The sequence below is a fragment of the Prosopis cineraria genome, unplaced genomic scaffold, assembly GCF_029017545.1.
Source record: "Prosopis cineraria cultivar Desert tree isolate PC_DT_omini unplaced genomic scaffold, ASM2901754v1 PC10, whole genome shotgun sequence".
Taxonomy (NCBI): Eukaryota; Viridiplantae; Streptophyta; class Magnoliopsida; order Fabales; family Fabaceae; genus Prosopis; species Prosopis cineraria.
Window position 1 is genome coordinate 32,793,444 of NW_026555341.1, and position 24,681 is coordinate 32,818,124.

Consider the following 24,681-nt stretch of genomic DNA (forward strand, 5'->3'; position numbering starts at 1 on the left):
GAGGCGCATTGCAAAGAAAGCCAAAAGAGAAATTTTTGCAATTTGTGAAAATTACAATAAATGGCTCAAGATGCAATTTCTGAAAATTGCAAGTAATGGCCCAAAGGTTTGAATAATTAAATTCAAACCTATAATTTTTTTAATATAATTGTGGGACCCACAATCCTATTTTATATTATTTTTCTCTCTTTCTCTCACGTTGCTCGGCGTTTCCTTGCAAGGGGGGATTATTTTCTTTTTCTTCAGGTATGCTCCAACTTTCCTGTTTAGATTAGCATTTAAAAAAGTATTTAATTACAAATTAATTTTATAGTTATTTTCTAAATAGTATTAGCTTTCTAGTGATATGATTATTTTGTAGAATAGAGCAAATATTTTAATTAGAATTTTTCTATAGGATAGTTAATCTGATGATATGATGGATTAAAAATATAGGTTAAAGTTCTTAAAGGTATAGTAAATATTATAGAATATTTTCTTGAGGTTGAAACTCATGTTTAAAAATTTTTGAGTTAAACTCTAAATCTATAGGTTGAATTTATGTTGAAGTTGAGAGTAGGGATGAACCTCTAATTATTAAATATTTATTTAAGTATGAATATGTATTTTTGAGGTTATAGAAAGGTGATTTGAGGCTTCAGGATAATTCTAAAATTTTTAATTTATTTTTAGATGAATTTTCAGAATATAGAAAGATGAAATTGTAATACTAGAAGTGATTTGAGGCTTAAAAATAGTTTATTAGAGTACAAGAATTTTAGAAAAAAATTTAAAAAGTTAAATGAGGCATAAATCTTAAATTAGTAATAATATGGATTATAGATCTAAGACTTCCTAACTCTTTAAATTAGAGTTATTTATTTTAATATAAAATTAATATATAGTATTATGAAATAACTATGTAGATTGTGTTAACAAAGATAGTGGTGAAAGAGAAGTTGTGAAGGAAAACTTGTTATTCAAGATACAAGGTAACCATTATTAATGTGTGGTGATGGGTGTGTTTGTGATTTGTTATGTGTTGTTTTGTTATTTGAAAAAATTATGAATTATTGAAAATAAATACTGTTACATACTTGTTTGAAATTATTGCCAAGTGGGTCAAAAATTTATTTTTGTTTATCATGGTGAGATATTATTGTTCGGATATATTCTTGTTTGGATATTTAACTGATGCATGACTTGTCAAGGTATTTTAATATATGGTGTTATTGGAAATTTCTATTCGGTTAATTATTATCACGTGGTAAGCCCTCATTGGACCCAATGAGTGGCGTGTTGCTTGGTCCAACTCACCTTTGGCCAGGTGATTTAGCATCCGAGCATGGCAAAAGGAGGATATAAGATGTAGTCATGCAATTAAATACTTGTTCGGTTTGTTTGAAAATATTATTCGGTTAAATGTTTTGTGTGCCCACTTAGTAATCACATGATTAGTTACATCTGCATGCATCATTACATATTAATCTTTGGTTATTGAGACTTTTAAGTCTCATTCACCATGGTTAACATTTTTACAGGAACGAGTCCGACCGAGAAAGCACTAGAGACATAACTTTGGTGTATGAGACACCATCTTTTACGTTGCCTCTCATTTTATATTATGCAATGTATCTTATGCCAACCTAGGACATTTCTTATTTTGAGAACATGTAAACTCTAATTCTTTTTATTAAATGCATTTATATGACCAAGAAGATTATGTTTGTCCCTCTTGATTCATGACCTAATTTAAATATTATGCCATGAGGATCCTGTCTGTCCCTCTCATAGTTCTAATTGCTCTTTGAGATATTTTAAGACCTGTGGTATATTGTCTTGGATGTATCATGGTAGAAATTTTTCTACCATGATAAGGGTATAATAAGGGTTCAAAAAAATAATTTATTAAATTAATAATTTGTGAAAAACTGGTTTATAAATTTGAGGGTGTTACAGGATGGACTTGTATACCCATATTCATCACAAGGAGAGTTGTCTTATGATTTCATCTACTCAATAACGTGAACCCCACAAGATCTCCTGCATAGGTAAATAGTTGTAGTTAAATGGCTTAAAAAGCTAAAATAACCTGCACTAATGGAAAGTTAGTTATTAATTTAATACATGTATCTTTTTGGAAATTAACTTATGCCTATTTAGTATCTTTCTCGAGTTCTTCTTCATTCTCAAACAATTGGGGTTTCACTGTATGTAGCAATTAGTGGAAGCAATCTCATACAAGCACAGCCATTTTTTTACTCATTTTCATATGTTTTGATTTTTTTTCCTTACCATCAGCACCACTCTTGTATGTAACTTTTTGTCCCTTACTCTTTTATTATACTACCTCTTGTGACAATTTGTGTAACGTCCTTCCATCCACCAATGAGTTGAAGATATAGAAGTTCATGGTCTCTATGTCCAAAGCATAACAAAACCAATGAGTTAGGAAACATGTAAGGCCAAAGATCCAATGGCAATCTCCAACATTGTACCCAACATTAGCCTCTCAAATATGTGCTTCATAGTATTCCTAATTCCACTTTCGCTTCTATGTCATAATTTGTGTCTATAAGCATACAAGTTATATCAAAGATTAGATTACATAGGCAATATTAACTAAGCAATCATACATTACAGAAAGTTCAAGGTGCTTTACCATGAATTCACTGTTGAAAATGTGCCTTGACACTCAACCATCGTTCTCTCTTTAGTCACCTACTAACATCCTGGCTGTCATTATCACTAACTGTATATAATAAAAAAACATTAGGGAGTCAAAACAATGGCATTATGAATTGAACAACTCAAATCCTTTTCAATCATAAATTTCACTCACCCTATCATTTATATAGCTCCTTTTATTAACACAAAATAGCTCAGACCAAATAAGGTAGTAGTCATACCTATCCACAAATATCCTATTACATCCAATACCAATTAATTCAAGAGTAAAAAGACTTTGCATAAGGGAATTCATTACAATGACAATTCAAACAAATGAAGATTGACCTCGTTGATTCATTTTGGCTATAGGCAGTAATGTAAAGCTTGAATAACACTATATGTTTAGCATCTAACTGTTTCTTCTTCTTCACATTCTTAATTGTGACAATGTATTGTACAAAAGGATACTTCCCTTACATTTCTTGGCCTTTTAGATCTCCTCAATTCACTAAGAATTACATATACTGACTATTGCTTATTTTCCCTATCTCTTTCTTCATTCTCTTACTCCTTCTCTTATTTGTTATTTACTCCCTTTTCTTCTTTGTCTTCATTCATCTTTTTGTTGTCTTCTCCCTCTTTTATATCCTCTTTCTCCTCTTCCTTCTTCTCTTCATCCTTCTTATCTTCACTGTCTTCTCCCTCTTTTGTATCCTTTCTCTTCTTCCTTCTTAACTTCTTCAATCTTATCTCTCTTATACTGTGTACAAAATATCTCCTCGTCCTCCTTCTTGTCTTTACTATTCTCTCCCTCTTCGCCAATGTCTTCTTCACTCTTTTTTACAACTTCTTCACTATCATCATCCTTTGATTGGTCAGTCTCTTTTATACCATTTTCTCAGACTTCATCTAAGTTTTGAATGTCAAGAATTTTCCCTTCTCCCTCTTCTTCTAGCAGTTGATCATCATTTACAACACCCTTAGTGGATTGTATCATCACCAATTCATCCAACAAACACTTCTTTTTCTTTAAAACCTCACCATCAATGTACTTTTTAAGCCTTAAATGGAAGCATTATACTAAATCCCAATTGTGGCTTCTGTCTTGAAGTGCTTGATTTAGAAACATCTGCTTTCACATATTTAGAAACTTCTATAAACTTGACAAGTGAACACCGAGTGGTAAATGGTGCCAAATACTTCTTCCTCTTAGGCCTAGATGGCAAATACATGTTCCTTCATACTTCCTTCTCTTTATTTATGAACTTCTTCCATTCTTAGATTGCCTTCTTATAATCTTATTCAAATGTCCCCTTTCCTTTTTGGGTTTCATGAAACTTCATTACATATAGATGCCACCTATTAATACCTTTCTCATTATTCTTTACCCTACAAAAATAAATTCAAGTTTATTATCATTTAGAAGATAGCAACCATTTTTTAATATTTCACACAAAATTACATCATCAATAATCGAGCAGACTAATGAACCACTACTATTCAAGCAATGAACAACTTGGGTAGGGTTATTTAAAACTCCTAATTATTCATTATGATTCAATCACTATTTAATTTACATGCCTAAACTTGTTCATTTACTCACATTTCTTATTCATTTTTCTAACCTAACTTGTTCATGTCCCTAACCACACTTGCCCATAATTGCTATTTGGGTAATGACCAATCACAGAAGGCTACTTAACAATTACTATTCGAGCAATGAACAATTGAGCTTAGCTAATTCCAACTTCACTAATTTAGAAATCAAAACATTAACTTCCATTATTTTTCCTAATCTAAAATAGAGATTTCATAAACTACTATCAAAATCAAAACACAATTTAACTTACATTGTTATGCTTCTACTAGCTTTTCATAGTTACCAATGGTTCTTCTTTTATGAAATGTTCAACGAAACCCTCTTCATCACCCAATCTAAGGGAAGAACAACCCTAAACAAAAGAAGTTATGAGGTCAAAGGAAGCAGCTGACCTAGTGGTCACTCCTTCAACGAAGATTATTGGATAACATTCTGATGATAGAGGCTTCATCAATCAACTTTGTCAACCTTACTACAGTAAGATGAGGAACAATGGAAATAAGCTTTAGGAAGTAAAAACAAAATATGATTAAAGTATTGAGACCAAGAGTAGCATTTTTCCTTCCTTATTTATGAGATTAACCAATCATGATGAAAGCATCAGTTTGCTTCCGTCAGTTTTTCACACCAATATCTTCCCATCATTTGAAGTTAAGCTTTTTTTCCATGTAAGACAAATCTTTCTTAGCCAAAAAAAAACTTTCTAATAATTAAAGCTAGAAAACTGGGCTGGCCCAACCCGGGTCGGCCCTTGATAGGCTCGGGCTTAAAAGGGCCAGCCCATTTAAGCTTGAGTTTTCTTTGGAGGGCTTATATCTCAAGCCCGACCCTAAATATAGCAGGCTTAGGGCCGGCCTTGCAAGGTTCGAGCTCTTTTATTTTTTTGATTTTTAAATTAAAAATAATTAATTCATTCCATTACAATATAAAATTTTAGTTCAATATTAAATCACATAGACAACATCTTAAGTCTTAATATCAACAATATCTTGATTATGGAAAAATTCTCTTATTTCAAATAATGAAACATTAAAATTTATAAATTCCTAATTCAAATCATACAATACAAAATTATATAAATATAAAAATAATGTATTATTAAAAATATAATTTAAAAATATTAACACACATACGTAACATGAATCAAATTATTTTCTAGAATCTAAATTAGAACAAAAAATTATTTTTTTATCCAAATACATCATTGTCTAGAATTAAGCAAACCAAGCTCTATCCAAAAAATATTAAACAAACTAAAGTATTATGTAAATTTTAATTCTAAAAAAATTACTATAACAACTAAATATTTGAAACATTATCAAAAAAATATCAATATTATTATCATAATAAATAACATTTTAAAATATAAATAAATAAATAGGCCTAAACATGCTGGCCCCGTAGGGCCCTAATGGGCTCGTGTTCTATTTTAAAGCTCTAAAACTCAAACCCAACCTTAGTAATTATTGAGCTTAAACAGGTTGGCTTTTTCCGGCTCTACTAATAATCCATGGTATTATGCCACCGCATTAAATTATATATTAATATTTAGACACTCTACATAAAAAAATGTATAGAGTGAATTAGAAAAATGATATTTACCATGTTGAGTAACCTAATAGGTAGAGTAAACTCAATATATTACAGCATGAAAAGATAGAGAGTAAATTATCATCTCAACCTATTATGTGTTTCTCACTGTTACCTTAATCACATCTATAGATAGAGAGCGAGAACCTCTCCTTATGTAACCCTAGATTGTTGACTTACTAGTAAATGGAAAAATCACTTCAGGCCCATTTGCTTCAAGCTTGTTAAAAAGAAAAACGTGTTTTTTATTAAGTTACATAATGATGCCTTTGGATTAATTGAGATTTGAAGTTGGATTTGAATTTGGACCAATTCTCTCATTCAGATACACAAAATTTTTGAATTTGAATTTAATTCAGATCCAAATCCATTACAAATTATAATTCTTTCATAATTTTAAATTTCTTCTACACTATAATCATTTGAAATTATAATCACTTTAAACATTTTATTTTCTTTTTGTTTTCACTATTGATACATGATCTATTACTCTCATATCTTTTCTTATCCATTATTGATTAAAAAATAAAAATAAACTTGTCATTTTTAATTTTTTATTTTCATTTGGAATCTCAATTCATCTCTCTTCTTCATTTAAATTTAAAGGACCCAAACAAAGGATTTTAAATGCATATATTTTAAATGTGAGATTTAAAATGTAAGATTTTAAATCTAAATTCATTAATTCAAACACTACCTAAAGGAATTGTTGGGAGAACAAAAATTGTTCATCTTATTTTGATAAGTTAATCAAAATCACTTATTGAAATTAGTTGAGAATGTATTTTCATTCAACAATGGCCGGCTCTGATCATAATCCACCGTTTTTCATTAATCATAAACAAACAGGCCCGTAAACTTATTAGTGTAGTCCAATAAAATGCATTATTTGAGCTAGCTTTAACCTTAGAAACAAGAATAATTAATGAATTTGAATCTGGTGAGTGTCATAAATTCACTCACCAGATGAGTATCTCAATATTAAAACCCTATTGAATTTCATTAACACTTGAAAATTATCAAAAAAAATATTTCTCTTTAAAAATTCAAAACAACCCTCACATTCAGAACACACCTCATGTATGCTATCTCTTCAAAAAAATGGAAAGTCAATAATTTTTTAGTATTACGTTATAATACTAAAATCTAATCAATGGTTATTATGGTGTAACATGGGACACTTATTCAATAAGGTTGTATTTGGATGGGTGAATTTGAGTTAAAAATTTGAATTTAAAGTCTCACATTTGAAATTCATAGATTTTAAATTCTTTATCTGGATGATATAAAAAATTTAAAATTATAATATTAAAATCCTTTGTTTTGATCTTAAATAGAATTTCAAATTTTAAATTCTATGTTTAAATTTAAAAGCAACTCAGATGAAGTTAGCAGTCTGATCCTAGTTAAAGTCAATGGCCTAGTCTAGATCAGGGGTAATAGCCTAGTCTCAGTCAACTTTGGCTATCCAACCCCAAATGACATTAGTAGTTTAATCACGATTGAATGCTGTAGGTCCTATTTGGTCAAATGATGAAGGTGGTTAGATTGAAGATGGCGATCATTGAATGGTCTTAGACGATAATGGTGGTGACAAATTGATATCAATTGGGTGCGATAGACTAGCAGCGAAAGTTGGTTGCAGACTAACATCAGATGATGGTATTAGACCGGCATTAAATGATAACGACAATGGCAAGTCGGCATTATGTGGTAAGAGGTGGTTGAAAATGAATTGAAATTTGAAATTCGTAAATTCAATCGATACTGGTGGTCCGGTCGTGGCCAAAGTTGATCGTCCAATCTTGGTTGGCCTAATGGTCAAGTCTCGATCACAATCTTTCATCCGGTCCTAGTCATCGCCGGTGGTCTAATCCCAATTAGCATTAGCGAACTAGTCTTGGTCAAAGTCAGTTATCTAATCCTAGTTGATGTTGGTTATCTAATCCTAACTTGCTCTCAACAATCTGGTCCTTATTATTGTCAATCATCAAGTCTCAGTTGACATTGGTGGTCCAGTCATAGTCAAAGGTAGCATTTAGTCCCAATCAACACTTGCGATCCCATCCCTGTGAAAATTGGTCATCCAGTCCTAGTCAACGCCAGCAGTTCGATCCTAATAGAAGTTGGCTAAAGGCAATGATACCGAAGTCGAGAAGGTAGCAAAATCGATGAATTAATGTAAAGAAAGAGAGGAGCTTCCATAGAATTTTGAAATAATATGGATTTAAAAAGGATTTAAAATAATGAAATGATTGATGTAAGAATTGATTTTAGATTTAGATCAAATCTAAGTCCACATATTTTTAATTACCCAAACAATAAATTTGACTCAAATTCAAATCCACATGCATATCCAACATAACATAAGTGAATTTGTGTCTCACTAGATGCAAATCGATAATTTGGTTTTAAGTAAATTTGATATATGCTGGTTCACATGAAAAATTCAACATATATATTCACCAAGAGTTGTATCTAATACATTTCAGAGTCATAATTTGTTTAATAAACAGATTTTATTTTATAAACACGAATATGATATACGTGTACAGGTTGATGCTCTATTTCTCTATCGAAGCCACCAGTTCTCACGCTGATCAGAATTATCAGAGAATGAAGAAAACTTGAAGAAAAGAACAGTTCTAATCCCAGAACCCAGAAAGTCTCTGCAAAGAGGACAAGTAAAGTTGCTGAACCCGATCCATTGATTCAAACAAAGCCTATGAAAAACATGCTCACATCTCAACACACTAATTTCGTCTCCTTCACCAATCTTGCTCAGACACACTGCACAATCCACTTCTTCTCCGCGATGACGCCATATCTCCACTTGTTCTTCTTCTGTAACGATCTGATGAAACTCTTGAAACTGATGATGATGAACATGGAGGGTGTAAAATGGGTGGTAGAGAAGGAACTCTAAAACCCATTTGAAGTAGGACGAAGCTAACTTGAGGTAGTTGAAGAGCGCGCCGAATAGTTGAATAGAAAATCTGAAGATTATATCAAGACTAGTCATGTCTAAAGGGTTAGTTCGTACTTTGTGGGGCTATGTGTGTGTTGTTGATTTGAAGTTGGAATTCTTGTTAGGAGGCTTGTATTTATAGGCATATTGGAGTAAGATTGGGGGCTTGTATATAAACAATGATAAGAGGAAAATTCATTTCCATGTCTTTAAATAGGATAATTAAACATGATTCATTCAACGAACATGCATGCATGATTATTTGAGATTAATTGCTTTGACACGTAATCAGATGAGTTTTATTTTATTTTATTTTATTTTAGTTTGTGTAGCATAACAAGTGGACTTCACCGATAGTAGATATTATCTCCCCCAACCATAAGGTACAGAAGGCAAATGGTAGATATCTCCCAACTAAATTACTACAAACTCAAGGATTGCAATTTGAACTTCCAACCACTTGCTTAAGTGATAAGGGCCCTCCAATTTTAGTAGGTAATTTGATTCTTTTTATTATTATCAATTATAGGAATAATTGAATTTGTTAAAAAAGGTTTTTTTTCTCACCATGAGATGAATTTTCCTGATGAACATGTACGAGGTACATTTGGATGGTGAGTCTATTTGAATTTGGGGTATATCGGCATGTAAAAGAACAAAACCATAGAAGAATGGGTGTAGGATTTGCTTAATGAAATATGAACTCTCTAAATTTTGTTTCCATAATTTTTTTGAAATGGATAAATATGAAATATGGCATAATTAATAGTTCTGAATCTATAACTACATTCAGACCCCCAAAAAAAATATATAATTTACATTCAATGAATATATCTTTAGGTACATTAATGTTGTCTCTGTTGAATTTTGAAGGTAAAAGTTGATGCAAGAAATTGAAGGGTGAAGGAAAATTGGAAAAAGAAAGGAAAATTTTGAATGATATAATGATTGCAATTTGTAAGATATGATAATGATAAAAATCATAAACCATAAATTAAGGTGATAATTGCTCAATATATTGATTGACGATGATATAGACTAGGGTTTTAACTAACAATACATGAATATATATACTAACAACTGGGTGAAACATTGAGAATCCCAATTTAAAAAAAAAAACTTTGTACTTCCCAAGATTTAGTATTTTAAAATTTAACATATGTATCAATGGTCTGAATTTACTTAAATGTTAAATTAGAAAAGATAGGTCAATTGATAAAAGAATTAAATGGACACACACACACCCCGCCTGCGAGATAGAGCTGGACCTCAATATTTGTATGATAGACAGTGGTATTGGTATGTATTATTTTATTAGCTTATTAATTTTAACTAACTAGACATATCTCGCGTACGTTACAAAAACTTATAAAAAAACAATTACATTAGTTTAGGATTTCTAAATGATAATCATCCTCTAGTTATGAATTAATTAATGTTTTACAAACAACATACAAATAAATATTATATTTTGCATTTAAATATGAATCATCCAATTATCACAATCTTAATTTTTTTGTGTGAGGTAATCAAAAGCTTAAAGTTAATAATCAATTATTGTGCTCAATTATTAAATTCATCTCAACCACTTTGAAAAAGGATCCTCTCAGTGATATGTCTTTCGAAAAATGTTGTAAAACATCCTCTCAAGGAGCAGAGAAATGAATGATTATTGATGATGTATTAAATGGAGACGCAATTTATTTGATCGTTGTCAAATCATGAATATAAAAATATTTCTTTTTAAATATGAATAAATGAATGTTCTGCTACCATTGCCTTCAGGAGATCAGTTTATGGGTTTTTTTTTTTTTTATATCCTTTTCTAGCTCAATTCTATTTTACTTTGGACCTTTTTTTTTCATATATGCCAAGCTAAGTCAATTTACACTTGGTATCCCAACATTTATGAATGAAGTTGATGGCGCTGTTCAACTTGGTTAATTGAAGGTTTGAGAATGAACTAATTAAAATTGTGCATTTCAATGTTCTTCCTTGATCCTCCTTGTTCATGTTCACCAAAATTGTCCATTACTCATTTTCAGAGTATTGAAGGTATCAACGGGTATTACGGGGAAGTTTTGTATGCTCATTCTTTTTCCCTATATTTGCAAATCATTTTTCGTGAACCCCCCCTCTGTGTGCGCCACTATAAAAAAAAATGACTTTTGATGATAATTTTTGGCAGCGGCAACTATCAAAAGTGGACTTTTAGCGGTGGCAAATCAAAGTTGGTGGCAACTTTGATTTATCGCAGCTAAAAGTCGCCACCAAAATTATATTTTTAGCAACAACAAATCAAAGTCGTCGCCAACTTGATTTGTCACCATCAAAAGTATTTTTACAAAAAATAAATTAAAATTAAAATAATTAATATAATTTACTTTTGGTGGCAACATTTGCCACCACTAAAAGTATTTTTATAAAAATAATTTAAAAATTAAAAAATAATTAATATAATTTACTTTTGGCGGAGACATTTGTCATCACCAAAAGTATTATTATAAAAAATAATTTATATAATCTATTTTTGATGGCAATATTTGTAAAATTATAATTTAGTTTTTTTATAAAAATTATGAATTGTTTTAAAAATTTGAAATTAAATAAAATTATTTAAAATATATTTATGAAATTAAATTTCTTAGTTTATGTATAGAATTAGAAATAAGTTATATATATGAATGTGAAACAAAAAAAAATAATAGTCAAAGTGTGCTAAGTTTAATTATTAAATTTTTTTTTTAATTTTATATTATTCATAATCATTTTTTAGACATATATAGCTCATATTTTTTTTAAGAATTATGTTATTAAGCTAGTATTTTAATATGATAAATTAAAATCTTAATCGGTTATTACTTCAATTATAATTAGGTTAAGTTATACATAAATTATTACTTACAATGAAATATATAAATGGCAATAGGAAGTTAAAGTTGTGCAAACATCATGAGATGTAAATGACATTATAAACTACTTAACATATTGTGCACTTTATATTTAACTTGATATACATATGGTATTTACTTCTTTATTGAGCTCTAATGACTTTTGGACAAATTTCATATAAGTCCTCCTAGTATATTTAGGTTTTCATTGCTATAATAACATTTATAACTAATTATTACTAAGAATAATATGAATAACTACTCAAATCCACCTTGCTATGAGATTGAAAATGATTAGATGTTAACTAGATTGATCACATATGAGATTCTTGTAATTATCATATATTGTAAAAGTTATTAGTATTCATTTTCAAAATTATTCAAAATGACTATTAACAAAATTTATGGGGTTAAAATTAATTTTTTATTAAAATATTTTTTTAAGATATTGAAAAATTATCTATAAAATATATTTTTATTAAAAGAGGGGGAAACATTTAGCTATTTTGGGAGAAGATAAAAATTTAATCATTTAATTTATCAATTTTTGAGAAAAATATGAACAAAAAAGTAAAAGATATTTAACATAAAATAATATAATATATATTTATAAATAAATTATATACTTAATAATTTTCATTTAAAAAATAAAAATATCATTTAAAAATTTATTACAATGTATATAAGAATATTATTTAATATTTAAAAATTTTTATTTTAGTTCATTTTCCTAAAAAAAATATTTACTGTAAAAAATAATATTTTATTAAAATTATAATTTAAATATTCATATAAATTATTTTTTCATATTAATAATTGAAAATAAAATATAATATATATATATATATATATCTTTTTAATCATATATTATTTGATATATATGTATGTAGTTACATAATATATATTTAATTTTGCATATAATAACTGTAAGTACATTTCAATTCAACTAGCAAAAAAGAGAGGCTTAAGGCTTAGAAAAGGGAGAGATCAAGGATTCAAACATTGGCTTTGCCATATTTTACAACAAATATATGACATGGCGTGTGGTGGTGATGTGGCACGTGAGGTGGTTTGAGAAGGCACACACGTGACAAGTGATGTGGCACGAGATGGTAGCGTGACACATGAGGTAGCTTAAAGGGGCACACACGTGACAGGTGGCGTGGCACATGAGGTGGCTTGAGGAAGTGCACACATGTCATGTGACATGGCATGATATGGCCAGGTAATGTGGCATTATCTATTAAACACGTGGAACTATGACGTAGCACAAGATGACAAGTACGTGGCATAATCTGTTGCATATATGATAGTGCTGTGGTATCACTTAATGCACACATGACAGAGTGATGTGACATAAAATAAAGTATTATTTCTTAAAAAAAGTTTTGATGGCAGCAAATTGTCACCGCTAAAAACTTTTAACAGCAAAAAGACTTTTGACAGCAACCAAAAACTATTAATGATAATTGTTATAGTGATGAATTTTAGCGGCGGAAAGTCACCGCTAAAAACTTTTAGCGGCGACTTTTGAACCTTTGGCGACGTCTATTTTTTTGTAGTGTGCATGCCTCTATGTGTGTGGTAATTTTCCATCCTTTTCTCATGATTTTTTTACCACTCTTTGTAAACCCATGCTTCATTTTTAGCTGTGAAAAAGTTATATGTTATAGGATGTTACATGATTTACTAGTTGGTAACACTATTATAGCAACAATCTTGGGGACTTATTGGTTTGTCAAGCTTCAAATTGGATACTCATCCCAACTATAATGATAGCTCTGACATCGGAAAATTAAAAAGTTTCTATGATGTTGAATGTGTTAATTAACAAGTTCTATATCATTATTGATAAGTTGCTTGTAGTAGATTGGCAACAAATATTTTCAAATTTATTAGTGATCACCATATAAAAGTTAGGTAAACCGTCATATTGGACTTCATAAGTACCCTAATAGAATGACAACATTGATGTAGAAGGATAACGAGTTATGACACAAATTGTGTTCAATATGAATTAATGAATGGTCCTTCAATATTCGACAAGCTATTCATCACTAATGAACAAGAAATCTACATAAGACTTAACATGTAAAGGCATAAATTAAAAGTTGTGTTTGCTTGATTTATGTAAAATATCATAGTCCACTTATAAATATCTCGATGTAAATAATGACAAGTAGAATGCAGCACATTTATAACTGTATTACAAGTATACATTATTGAAAGGATATTAAATCAATATAAAAGTCTTAAACCATTATTCCCACTTGTAGATGATAGGATTCCATCTTTGTCTAGGTTATGAACTGCAACATTGATATGTTATATATATTTTAATATATATTACTTGATGTAGTTAATCATGCTAGTTTCAATTTTCGAGTATCAAGTTTTTAATTTGAAAGTATAAAATGATTCGTCAGCATGCAAAATAATTATGGCTATGACTTAAATTTGACTTGTTATGACATTGACACAGCTTGTCAATCATATTTAACTAATTAATTATAGTAATTTTTCAAAATGATAATACAGATGGATTTGTTATTGACTTAACACTTAAAGATTAGGTATAACTTATGGCTTGTTAACATATGAACATGACTTGTCAATTGCTGATGTAAATATATTTTCTTGCTCATTGTTGTTACTGATGTACATCCAATATTCTCACTTGTGAGGATTCCATCTTCTCTAGGAAAATTGTAAAATTAAGTTAACAATGTATATTAAATTTTGCACCATATACATGACCAAAGGGTCATGGGTTTAAAGCCCCATTGGCCCACTTTAGGAATCTAATGGGTCATTGGCATTAGAGCTGTAGCATCTGGTGATGGGATTCAGGTGGCCGTTGGTGGTGGTTCGGTGGATGACAGTAGTGGAGGTGGATTTTTTAAAAATATATATATATATATAAGGATAGTTTGGTTTTTTTCACAGTCAAATTTAATTTCATTTAGACTATTTGATCCTATACAGTAATTTTAAAATTATTTAATTCTTTTTTTGCAAATAATATGCTCCAGTAATCTTTACTAGTGATTTTTCCAAAAATTTTGGTATTATATATTTAACAATATAACTTTTAATGGTTAATTGATATATAGTAAGATATACTAAACACTCTTCTATTATGTTTTAATTACATAGACCTTTCCTCTATTTTAAAAATTTATATAAACTTTCTTTAAAATTAAAATATATTTTATATAAACCTCCCTTCCTTTGTATATTTGAAATTTTATTTTCATTCATCCAATTGTTAGTTGACTATTAAATTTGACTTTTAAACTTTTAATTTGACCAAAATGCACCTCTTTAACATAAGAATTAGCTAAAAATATATATTTTCTAAAAAAATTTTTGAATACAATTAAAAAATATAATAAATATATTTTTCAAATATTTATTATATTTTAATATTTATTATATTTTATTATATTATATAATTTTAATTTTTATCAAATTTTTTGAAACTTATTTATTTAAGTTTTTTAAAATTTCTAAAAACATAATTCAGACATATATTATTGTCCATCAAATAACAAAATAACATAAGTTTGAGAAATTATATAAATAATTTAAATTTATTATTTGTAAACATGATTTTTTTCCAGATAATTGATTATGTAATATCAGATTTTCAATAATAATTGATTATACAAAATCCCCCTAAAATACACTAGATTGAGCAGTAATGATTTTGCGTTCAATCAAAATCTTAGCTAATTGATTATATTATCCATTAATTGATTTCATATATAGGGGTTGAATATTAGCCAATTACTCATGACCGAAAAGAGGTTGGGAGGGGTAAAGTAGTAAATAAAATTTAATATAAATTTTAATTTAAAAATAAGGTTCTGGTAAAAAAAATTTAAAAATAAGGTTTTAAAATATTTTTAACAAAGTAAACCAATTGAACTAATGTCTGTTTTCAAAACAAGAGATATCTGTGTAACTAAAATAATCAGAATATTTTACTCATTAATATACAATGGCTGGACCCACCATTTTTAGATGGTCCAAATTTCCCGCCTATACGTTATTTTCTTATAAATTTTTGAGAGAATATTTGAATGGAATCATGAGTGTTTTTGGAAAATTGATATCCTAATTTTTATCTGGCCAATCAATATCATCAACCTCATTTAAATTAACAATATCAATATACAAATATAATTTACTGTTAATGAAATGTTAAGTCTTAGATAGTATAGTTTATCTCAAATTTTATATAGCACAAATCATACATCTAGTTAAATTTAAAAAGAGTCGCATTATTTATAAATTATAAATTCTGGAACTCACTTTTTTAAGTCTGAGAGCAATCGTGATCTACTTAGTTGAAGAAAAAGAGAACAAAGTTGCATTGAAAATGGTTATTCAAAGAGAACAACAAACTTCCACCAAAATATCTTATAAATTTCTTGACTTTATCCATTTTATGTAATTTTTAAAAGTACTTAGAAAAGTACAAGAAAAAATATAAAAAATTAAAATAGAATTGATTATCAATTGATCAAAAGCTCATTTTCTTGATAATACTCTCTCTGTTTAAAAATATAAAATATTTTTAATTAAATCTCACTCTCTAATAAAGTAGTTATTTACTTTTAAACTAACCCTATCTTTTCATATTTACCTCTACTAAATATCTTATAATAAATATAAAATTATTTATTAATAGAAGAACTTTTAAAAAAAGATAATAATTATACCTTAAAAAACCTAAAAATATCTTACACTTTTGCAAATTCAATTCCTCAAAAAATATTTTATATTTTTTAACAGATGAAGTAAATAGGTCTATAATAAAAAACATCAATAATGAGTGAGTTAAGAATGAATGATGAGTAATTCCTTTCACATATGATGAAATATGTATACCAAATATCCTAAAAACCAAGGTTCGAATTTCTGGTTAGAAAAAATATTCACATTTTAAGTTTCGTATGGTACAAGAGGATGAGCAGTGATGAAATGGGAATGAAAAGGGAAACAGTATTTTGAATGTTTGGTATGTGGGAGAGCCATTTCAATAGAATGGACATCCACCCTGTCACGGTTTCTTGGCATTTGATTTTCATGAGCCTATTTTTTTTTTTTTAAGCGTGTAGGGTAAAATAGTATTTACATATTATAATTATAAATATTAAATAAAAATTATATCATTCCATAGATATATCAAATCCCATTGTTAATATAAAAAATTTATTAATAAATAATTTATAAATATTTTTATAAATACTCTTTAAGATTATAGTCATACCCTTCCCCTAATGCTCCGAGACCTAACTTAAACTTTTTAATAGCATAAAAAGACGTGTGTAACAAAAACAAATGACTAAAAATCAAGGCATGTTATGATAATAATTGTATTTATTTTTAGGCCCGTTGAAATATTGTTATTATTGGGCTTCAATTTTAACTCTCTTTATGTTTTATATTTCGAGAGCCCAATGGGCCTCTACAGATGGCCCTTTTTCGGGATAAAATTAAAATTATGAAATAGGTACAAGTTTATGATTTTTTGTTGCTGATAAAAAATTTGTGAAAATTGTATAAAAATTATATTTCGCAATGGATAAGATGTCATAAATACATATAGAGGCTTTTATTTTTTAAAAAAACATAATAAAATATTTTTAAATTTAAACTCTTAAAATATTATAATTTTATTGAAATCTCTAAAAACTTTTTTTTATCATTGATAAATTTCTATAAATAATTAAATTATCTTTAATTCAAATAAAAAATAAAAATTAATGATTATAAATTTTATTTAAATAATTATAATTTTACTTTTTATATTCGTAATAATATAACACAATTTTGCATATCAAATTTTTGATATTGCTACAATTGTTGAAAATAGCAAGTGCAAATCATAAGTTTTATTTAAATAATTATACCTTTGCTTCTTAAAATTACAACAATGCAACAACAAATTACAATTTTACATGTCAAATTCATGATACAACTATAAGTGTTGGAAATAATAAGTAATGATCAAAATTTTTATTTAAATAATCATAGTTTTTTTATATTCACAATAATAAAACAACAAATCACAAGTTTAAATGTCAAATTTCTAATATCAATTTTTCAATCCCGTTAAATTTTAAATATATTATTATTAATTATAAATTAATTGTTGTCAAAACTCGAATAACTTGCTATTTATATAAGGTAGCACTTGTCATTTTAAACTTTGAGGGTAATTTAGTCATTTTTTATAAAAATTTATTTTCAGTTAAGAATTAAGAGGGTCCAGTGAAAAATCAGAATTTTAAAATTTTTTATATAAAATAATTCCAGGGGTCTTTTATTTTTATTTTCCTTGTTTTTGTGAGAACAAGTAGCAACTTCCTAAATATTAGTATTGTGGATCAATCCATAATCAAATTTAGATATTGTCAAACTTCAAATGAAGAGCGATAAAGTTATATAACTTTACGAGGCACAGTAGCAGCGGAGTCACTTTGAAAACGAGGGACTTCACAGTGAGGGGGGAAAAAAATTCGAGTAATGTAATTAAAATTAACAAATGTACTTCCTCTCAATTAAATAAAAAATATTTAAATTTAAAAAATTATTAAATATAAAATATTTTATAATCGAGATAAGATACAAATAATATATTTATATAAAAAACTACATTAACCTATTCAATATAAAAATGGTAATAAATTTACTTATATTTACTTATTTTATTTATTACTCTCAAGGGTACAATTAAAAAGATGTAAATTTTTTTTTAAATTAAAATCTTAACCAACTATTTTGCATGAATGTAAATTAGTTAACAATCCAAGGTCTTTATAATTAATCACACCTAGATTAAATGAAAATGGCTTAATTATAGGGATGTTTGGTTGATATTAAAGGTGAAATAGGCTAGACTGAGTTAGATTTTAGCTAAATAGTCCTGAGCTTATATGATAAAGTAGAGGTTTGAACTTCGCCTAAAACCTGTATGAGGCTTTTTTCACGGCTCAGGCCTGGGCTTACTTATAGCCTGACCTAACATGAAAGCCTATTTAAAAACTTACTTAAAAATAAACCTTTTAAATATACTTATATTTTAGTTTTAAACATCTCAAGTATATTTTAAGACTATTATAGTATACAATATATATCCTAATTTATTAAGTATAATATATAATAATTGAAAAAACGTACCAACTATAGTACAATATAATAATAAAGTAATAGCATTAAAATTAATATATAAATATAATATGATTAAAAACATAACTAGAAATAAAAAATAATAGATTGATTAAAAATCAAATGGTAAAGCTGATATGTTTATGATATATTACATAATATGTATGTATATATATGTATATATATAGGTCAACTTATTGGGCTCATAGGCTAAATCTTAAAAAAAAAAAGGCTGGCCTATTTAATTAAATATGCTTAATTAAAGGTCTAAACTTAATCTAAACCTATTAGTAAATAAGCTAAGTAGGGCCTAAATTAAGCTATAGGCCCTTGTCAGGGGCTTAACTTATTTCTACCCTTAGTTGATATAATCATGTAAACAAGGAAAAATGACAATTAGGGAGCTTGTAAGAACATTAATAACAATTACAAACTCTAAATTATTAAAATCCTAATAACATATTATAATTTTTATTTACAATAAATTATCTTTTAATGATTAACTTAATATTCATAACAGACTTTAGTAAATTTTTTTAACTAATGTTATAAAAATTTTTAATTATTTTTTTTATTTCTCAAGTAATAGTAAAAAATTACAAGTGGTTGGATTATAATTCAGAATTGACTTTCATAAGTTCTCAACTGGGGTTACAAATAATCAAAAATTTATTTAATAGATTTTTTAAGTAATTTATTTATATATTGAAAGCAAAAAATCATAAATAATTAGCTTGTGATTCATAACTGTTTCTCATAAATCCCAACTAACGGTATAAATAATTTTAAGTATATTTATTTTATTTTTCAAGTGGCTTATCTATATATTAACAATAAAAATTGATGTTCTTAACTAATTTTCATAAATTTTTAATTAATATTACAAATAGTTTCAGGTGTAGTTAGTAAATTTTTCAAATGAGTATTTATATTTTTTAATCATGAATAAGGACCATGATTTTTTTATTAAAATTTCAATAATTTAATATATATATATATATATAATTGTGATTAATGTTCTTATATGTCTTAATTGTTATTTCCTCTAGAAACACCCCCAAGTGAGTATTCCTTTAGCCTTTTTTATAAGTTATTTTTATCAATCTCATCAATATTAATGTAAAAAAAATATAAAGAATAAAAGTGTGTAAAATTTTAAATATATCCTTATTAATAAATTCAGAAAGTGATATTATTTTTTTTTCTTTATAAAAAATAATTTTTAAAATATATTTTAAATATTATATAAAAAATCACATCATAATTTACAACTGAAACTAAATGAATTTTTTGAAATGTAATTTATAAATGTTATCGGAAAAAGCAATAAGTAGTGCGTAGCAGGTAAGGCATAATTCTGGTGCTACAGACAGCGTCGTATCAGAATACGTACGGAACATATCATTTTGTGGGGCCCAGGTGACGCCTATCTCCACTACTTTCAATGCATGTAACAGAATCTGCGTGAGAGAGTGAGAAATCGAGAGAGATCAACCGCAATCTTCCAACAGAATAAGCTATTTTGACACTTTCCCAGAAAATACTTTGATTTTCTATATATATATATATATATATATACACGTACGTACGTACGTACGTATAACTATCCAAGTAGAATAGAATGAAGAATTGCCTAATCTAATTAGAGACGGCTCTTTTTAAAACAATTCTTGCATTCATATAAATTCTAACTGGAGACTTGCATTTAAATGATCATAATTCCTTCTGAAAAAAAAAATGTGTGAAAACATTCAACAAATAATGCATTGATATTTCATAAATTTGTGAATGATATTATATTGATTGTAATAGGATAACGTGTTTGATACACATAAAAGTACTTTTTAAAAAGGAAATGAGAGATATGTCTGGAGAAAATCGAATAGGAGCATTTCTTTTTCTTTTCTTTTTAAAAAATAATAATAAAATCTCTTAATCTCACTAAAGTCTTTAGAGACTTCTACATGAATAAATTTTAAAGTAAAAAAATTATTTTATCTTTATTAAAAATAACAAATCTCAATTATAATTTTATTATGTGAATTGCAATAGTTGAATAAGAAATCATCACTTGTCAAGCGTAATTTTTATTATTGAGAAATATGTTCTTATCATAACTTTTACTTAAGGAATAATAATTTTTATTCTGTGAATCATAAAAGTTAAATAAAAAATCATAACTTATCAAGTATAATTTTTATTATTAAAAATAAGTTTTTAAAATAACAAATCTCAATTAAAAATTTTGTTTAAGGAATAATAATTTTTATTCAAAGAATCACAAAAATTAAATAAAAAATTATAACTTGTTAATAAAGATAAAATGATCTTTTCACTTTAAAATTTATTAATATAGAAGTCCTTAGAGATTTCAATAGAATTATGACATTTTAAAAGACTAGATTGTCATTTATATAATTTTAAAAAAATTTTATTGTATTTTTTAATAAAAAAGTACTTCTTTACTTTCTAAACATCACATATGAAGCAGGAGCGTATATGTTAAAAAAAAAAAATTAGATGAGGATGTGTGGTATGACAATAGTATTCTTCAAGGGTTATGTCACCTTTTATTTCTTCTCTATTGATGTTGTTGTTAATGCCAAGTGTCTACTTGTTTCAAGACAGTATAATATTATTCTCACAATTACCAAATGTCAACTTCAATAATTAGCTTACCTAAAAGTAGATAAAAATTTTTAAAAATTATAGAAAAAGGACTAATAAAATTACACAAAAGACCTTAATCAATATTAATCTTTTTTTTATTTTAGGGTCCTTTTCAATAATTTTGTAGTTTTTTTTGTAATTTTTGAAGTTTTTATATATTTTTTGTAATTAAAAACAATTACATCATTGCAAGATTGGAAGGAAAGCTAAGTTGTAAGTATCAATTCATATTGAAGTAAATTAGAATTTTGATTACAAATTGGGTTATATTAGAAACTAAAATATTTTATTCATGTTTTAATGGCAGCGGCCTCTAACATGAAATTATTAACTATTTAGTAGGCTGCATCAATGAACTTGAACTACCTAAGTTTTTCACTGGTGAGGAGCTGCTCGTCTAACACTATTGCACTCACTTATGAGTCATAGTTTTCTCTAATACTAACAACTATGGGGTGACATCCCCTAATCTAATCTCCTCATGTACAAGTAGAAACTAATTAGATTTGAGTCCCATGAAAAATAAGTAAGATAGTCCCTCTATAACAATGGGACAATGACTGCCTCTCGATTGCAATAGTTGGCAGCCTGACTAGCTTCTAATTCCAACAATAAGTAGCCAATACTACATAGATTTACAACATCTACTCCTTTTCCTATAGGTGAACTCTCACTTCATATGATCAGCAATATACAAATATTCAACACGTAGCATGCATATTTATATGTATCAATAGCATGCAAATTACTAACATCATTTTTATCATAACATGCTCAACACTTTTTCCCAACACAATCATATTTACCCAATATCTCAATTCACAATTTCATCTCATTATACTCACTCAACAAGATAAATCATATATATTTATATGTATATATATATATATATTGATACACCATTTTTATCAATTCAAATACATATTTACACGCATCACATAAAATTTTCTACTTTGCCACAATTGCATCAAAAATTTATTTACAAATATCATGTGATTTTCAATCAAATCTTTTCAACAATAATTAATTAAGCATGCAAATGTACAACTAAATTTTTCTCAGTTACCTCAAACTTTTGAGAAGTCAAAAGTTTATCCTTCAAAATACACACTTTCAAAACTCTTCTCAAGCTTAAATGGTGCCAATAGTGATTAATTTACAATTAACTGCACCTAAAATTATTGATATCCTCATTAAGATAAATCCTAACATTTTAACTCAACGCTCCCAACTCACAAAATCACAACATTTCATTTGCAATATACCCATTAGAATTATTAGCTCTCTTTAACTCATATTAACATCAAGGCATCATCCCATTGTCATTAATGGCCTTTGAAAACCTCAGACAACCTTCGTTAATGACCAATTTTGTGTATTAATGGCACCACACACTAAAAATGAGTAAAGCCATAAATATTAGGTTTAAATAATCTAAACAACTCTCATTAACCCTATTTAAGTTAATGAGTTTGGGTTTATAGTTATTATGAATTGAAAATCATCATTGTATGCTAAACTTAGCTTTTCAAAATGGTGTAGAGAGGAAGAGAAGATGTTAGTAATGGCTGACCTTAGCGTAGAGACAAGCTTGAATCACTCTTTCAAGCCTTAGCAGACCAAGACATGAGCTCATCTTCCCTCTCTTTCAAAACTCACTTTCTTATCTATTTTTTGTGAGTCTGAATTGCATTTATTATTAGAAAAAATTGGCCATATGCTGTGACGCTTGGCACAATAAGTCACTCCTTTATTATTTGCCACTCGTGCTTCACGGTGGAGGTGGTGCACATCGCGGCATATGGCACATACTACATTTTCCTTTGATTTTCTCTTTTTTTAATGTCCAAGTGATTTAACTTCATTTCAAACACAAATCTTGGTCTAAAATGGTAACCCAAACATTGATTGGACCTCTTTAGTTATACATCACAATAATTTATCAAATTACTCTAATTTAGCTTAGTTAATGAGGGTTAATTTTCCCAAGATGTTATGACTTAATTGTCATTAAAGTTTTTGATAATGATTAAAATACCCTTTAATTTTAAAAAAAATGCAATAAAGTTTTTGAGAGAATGACATATAGGAATTAATTGAAATTAGGTCCCAACCAATTTCAAAATGTCAAATTCAAGATATTTACAAGTTTGGCTCTCAATCTTGTAACTTCATTGTAATTCAAATTTTAACAGAAAAATAAATTTGTTTACTCATCAACTATGTTAAAATTTGAAAAACAAGTTTCAAATTCATTACAATAAAATTGCAAGATTGAGGGCCAAATTTGAAAATCCCTAAAGTTTGACACTTTAAAATTAGTTGGGATCTAATTTGAATTAATTGATCTCCTTAGGATTTATCTGTTATCCTCCCAAGTTTTTTTTGTTCACAATTTTAGTTCTAAAATTCAGAACTTTAATTTAGAAATAACTCAAATGGCTTAGGTAACTTTCTCCCATTATTTTTATTCAGTCAACAAAATGCAACAAAATTTTTCGTTCACAACTTTAGTTCTAGAATTCACAACTTTAGTTCAATAAAAAATTAAAGCAGTTTAGAAATTCACAACTTTCTCTCACCATTTTTCTTCAATCACCAAAATGCAACAAAGTATTTTTGGTTTGTTCACAACTTTACAATTTTCTCTCACCATTTTTCTTTACTTTTTTGAATTAAAAGATCTTTTTGTCATTTCATCAAAAACTTTAATGCCAATTAAATCCCTTAAGATTTAGAAGGCATTATTACATTTTGCAAGACAAAATTATTATTTTCTTATTTCAAAGGGATTTATTTATCATTTTTCCAATTAATAACGTAGGCTTAAAAAAATGTAACAAATAAGCTGCAAATATCAATAGATATAATTATGAATAAAAATGAAAAATTATCATGAAATTCTTCACAATCATTTAAAATAATCAAATGTTTCATAAATATATGTTAGGTCTTTAAGGACTCAAGGGTAAATAAAATTGAAATGAAAAAAATTAATTTTGCTCATTTGAGAAGTTGCAATTAAAAAGGAAAGAAGATTAAACCAAAATATTTAAAAATGACCAATTTGACAAATAAAAAATCTCTGTTATAATTTAAAAATTATTTGAAAGAAAAATATTTTATTTACAATC

At 27.4% G+C, this 24,681-nt stretch overlaps 1 protein-coding gene across 1 annotated transcript; it reads right to left on the reverse strand.

Moving 5' to 3' along the window:
• Positions 1-8,411: 8,411 nt before the first annotated feature.
• LOC129322574 (uncharacterized) lies at positions 8,412-8,861 on the reverse strand. The gene has a single exon (XM_054968872.1). It carries the CDS (start codon positions 8,859-8,861, stop codon positions 8,412-8,414), a length of 450 nt encoding a protein of 149 aa, XP_054824847.1.
• Positions 8,862-24,681: the final 15,820 nt, after the last annotated feature.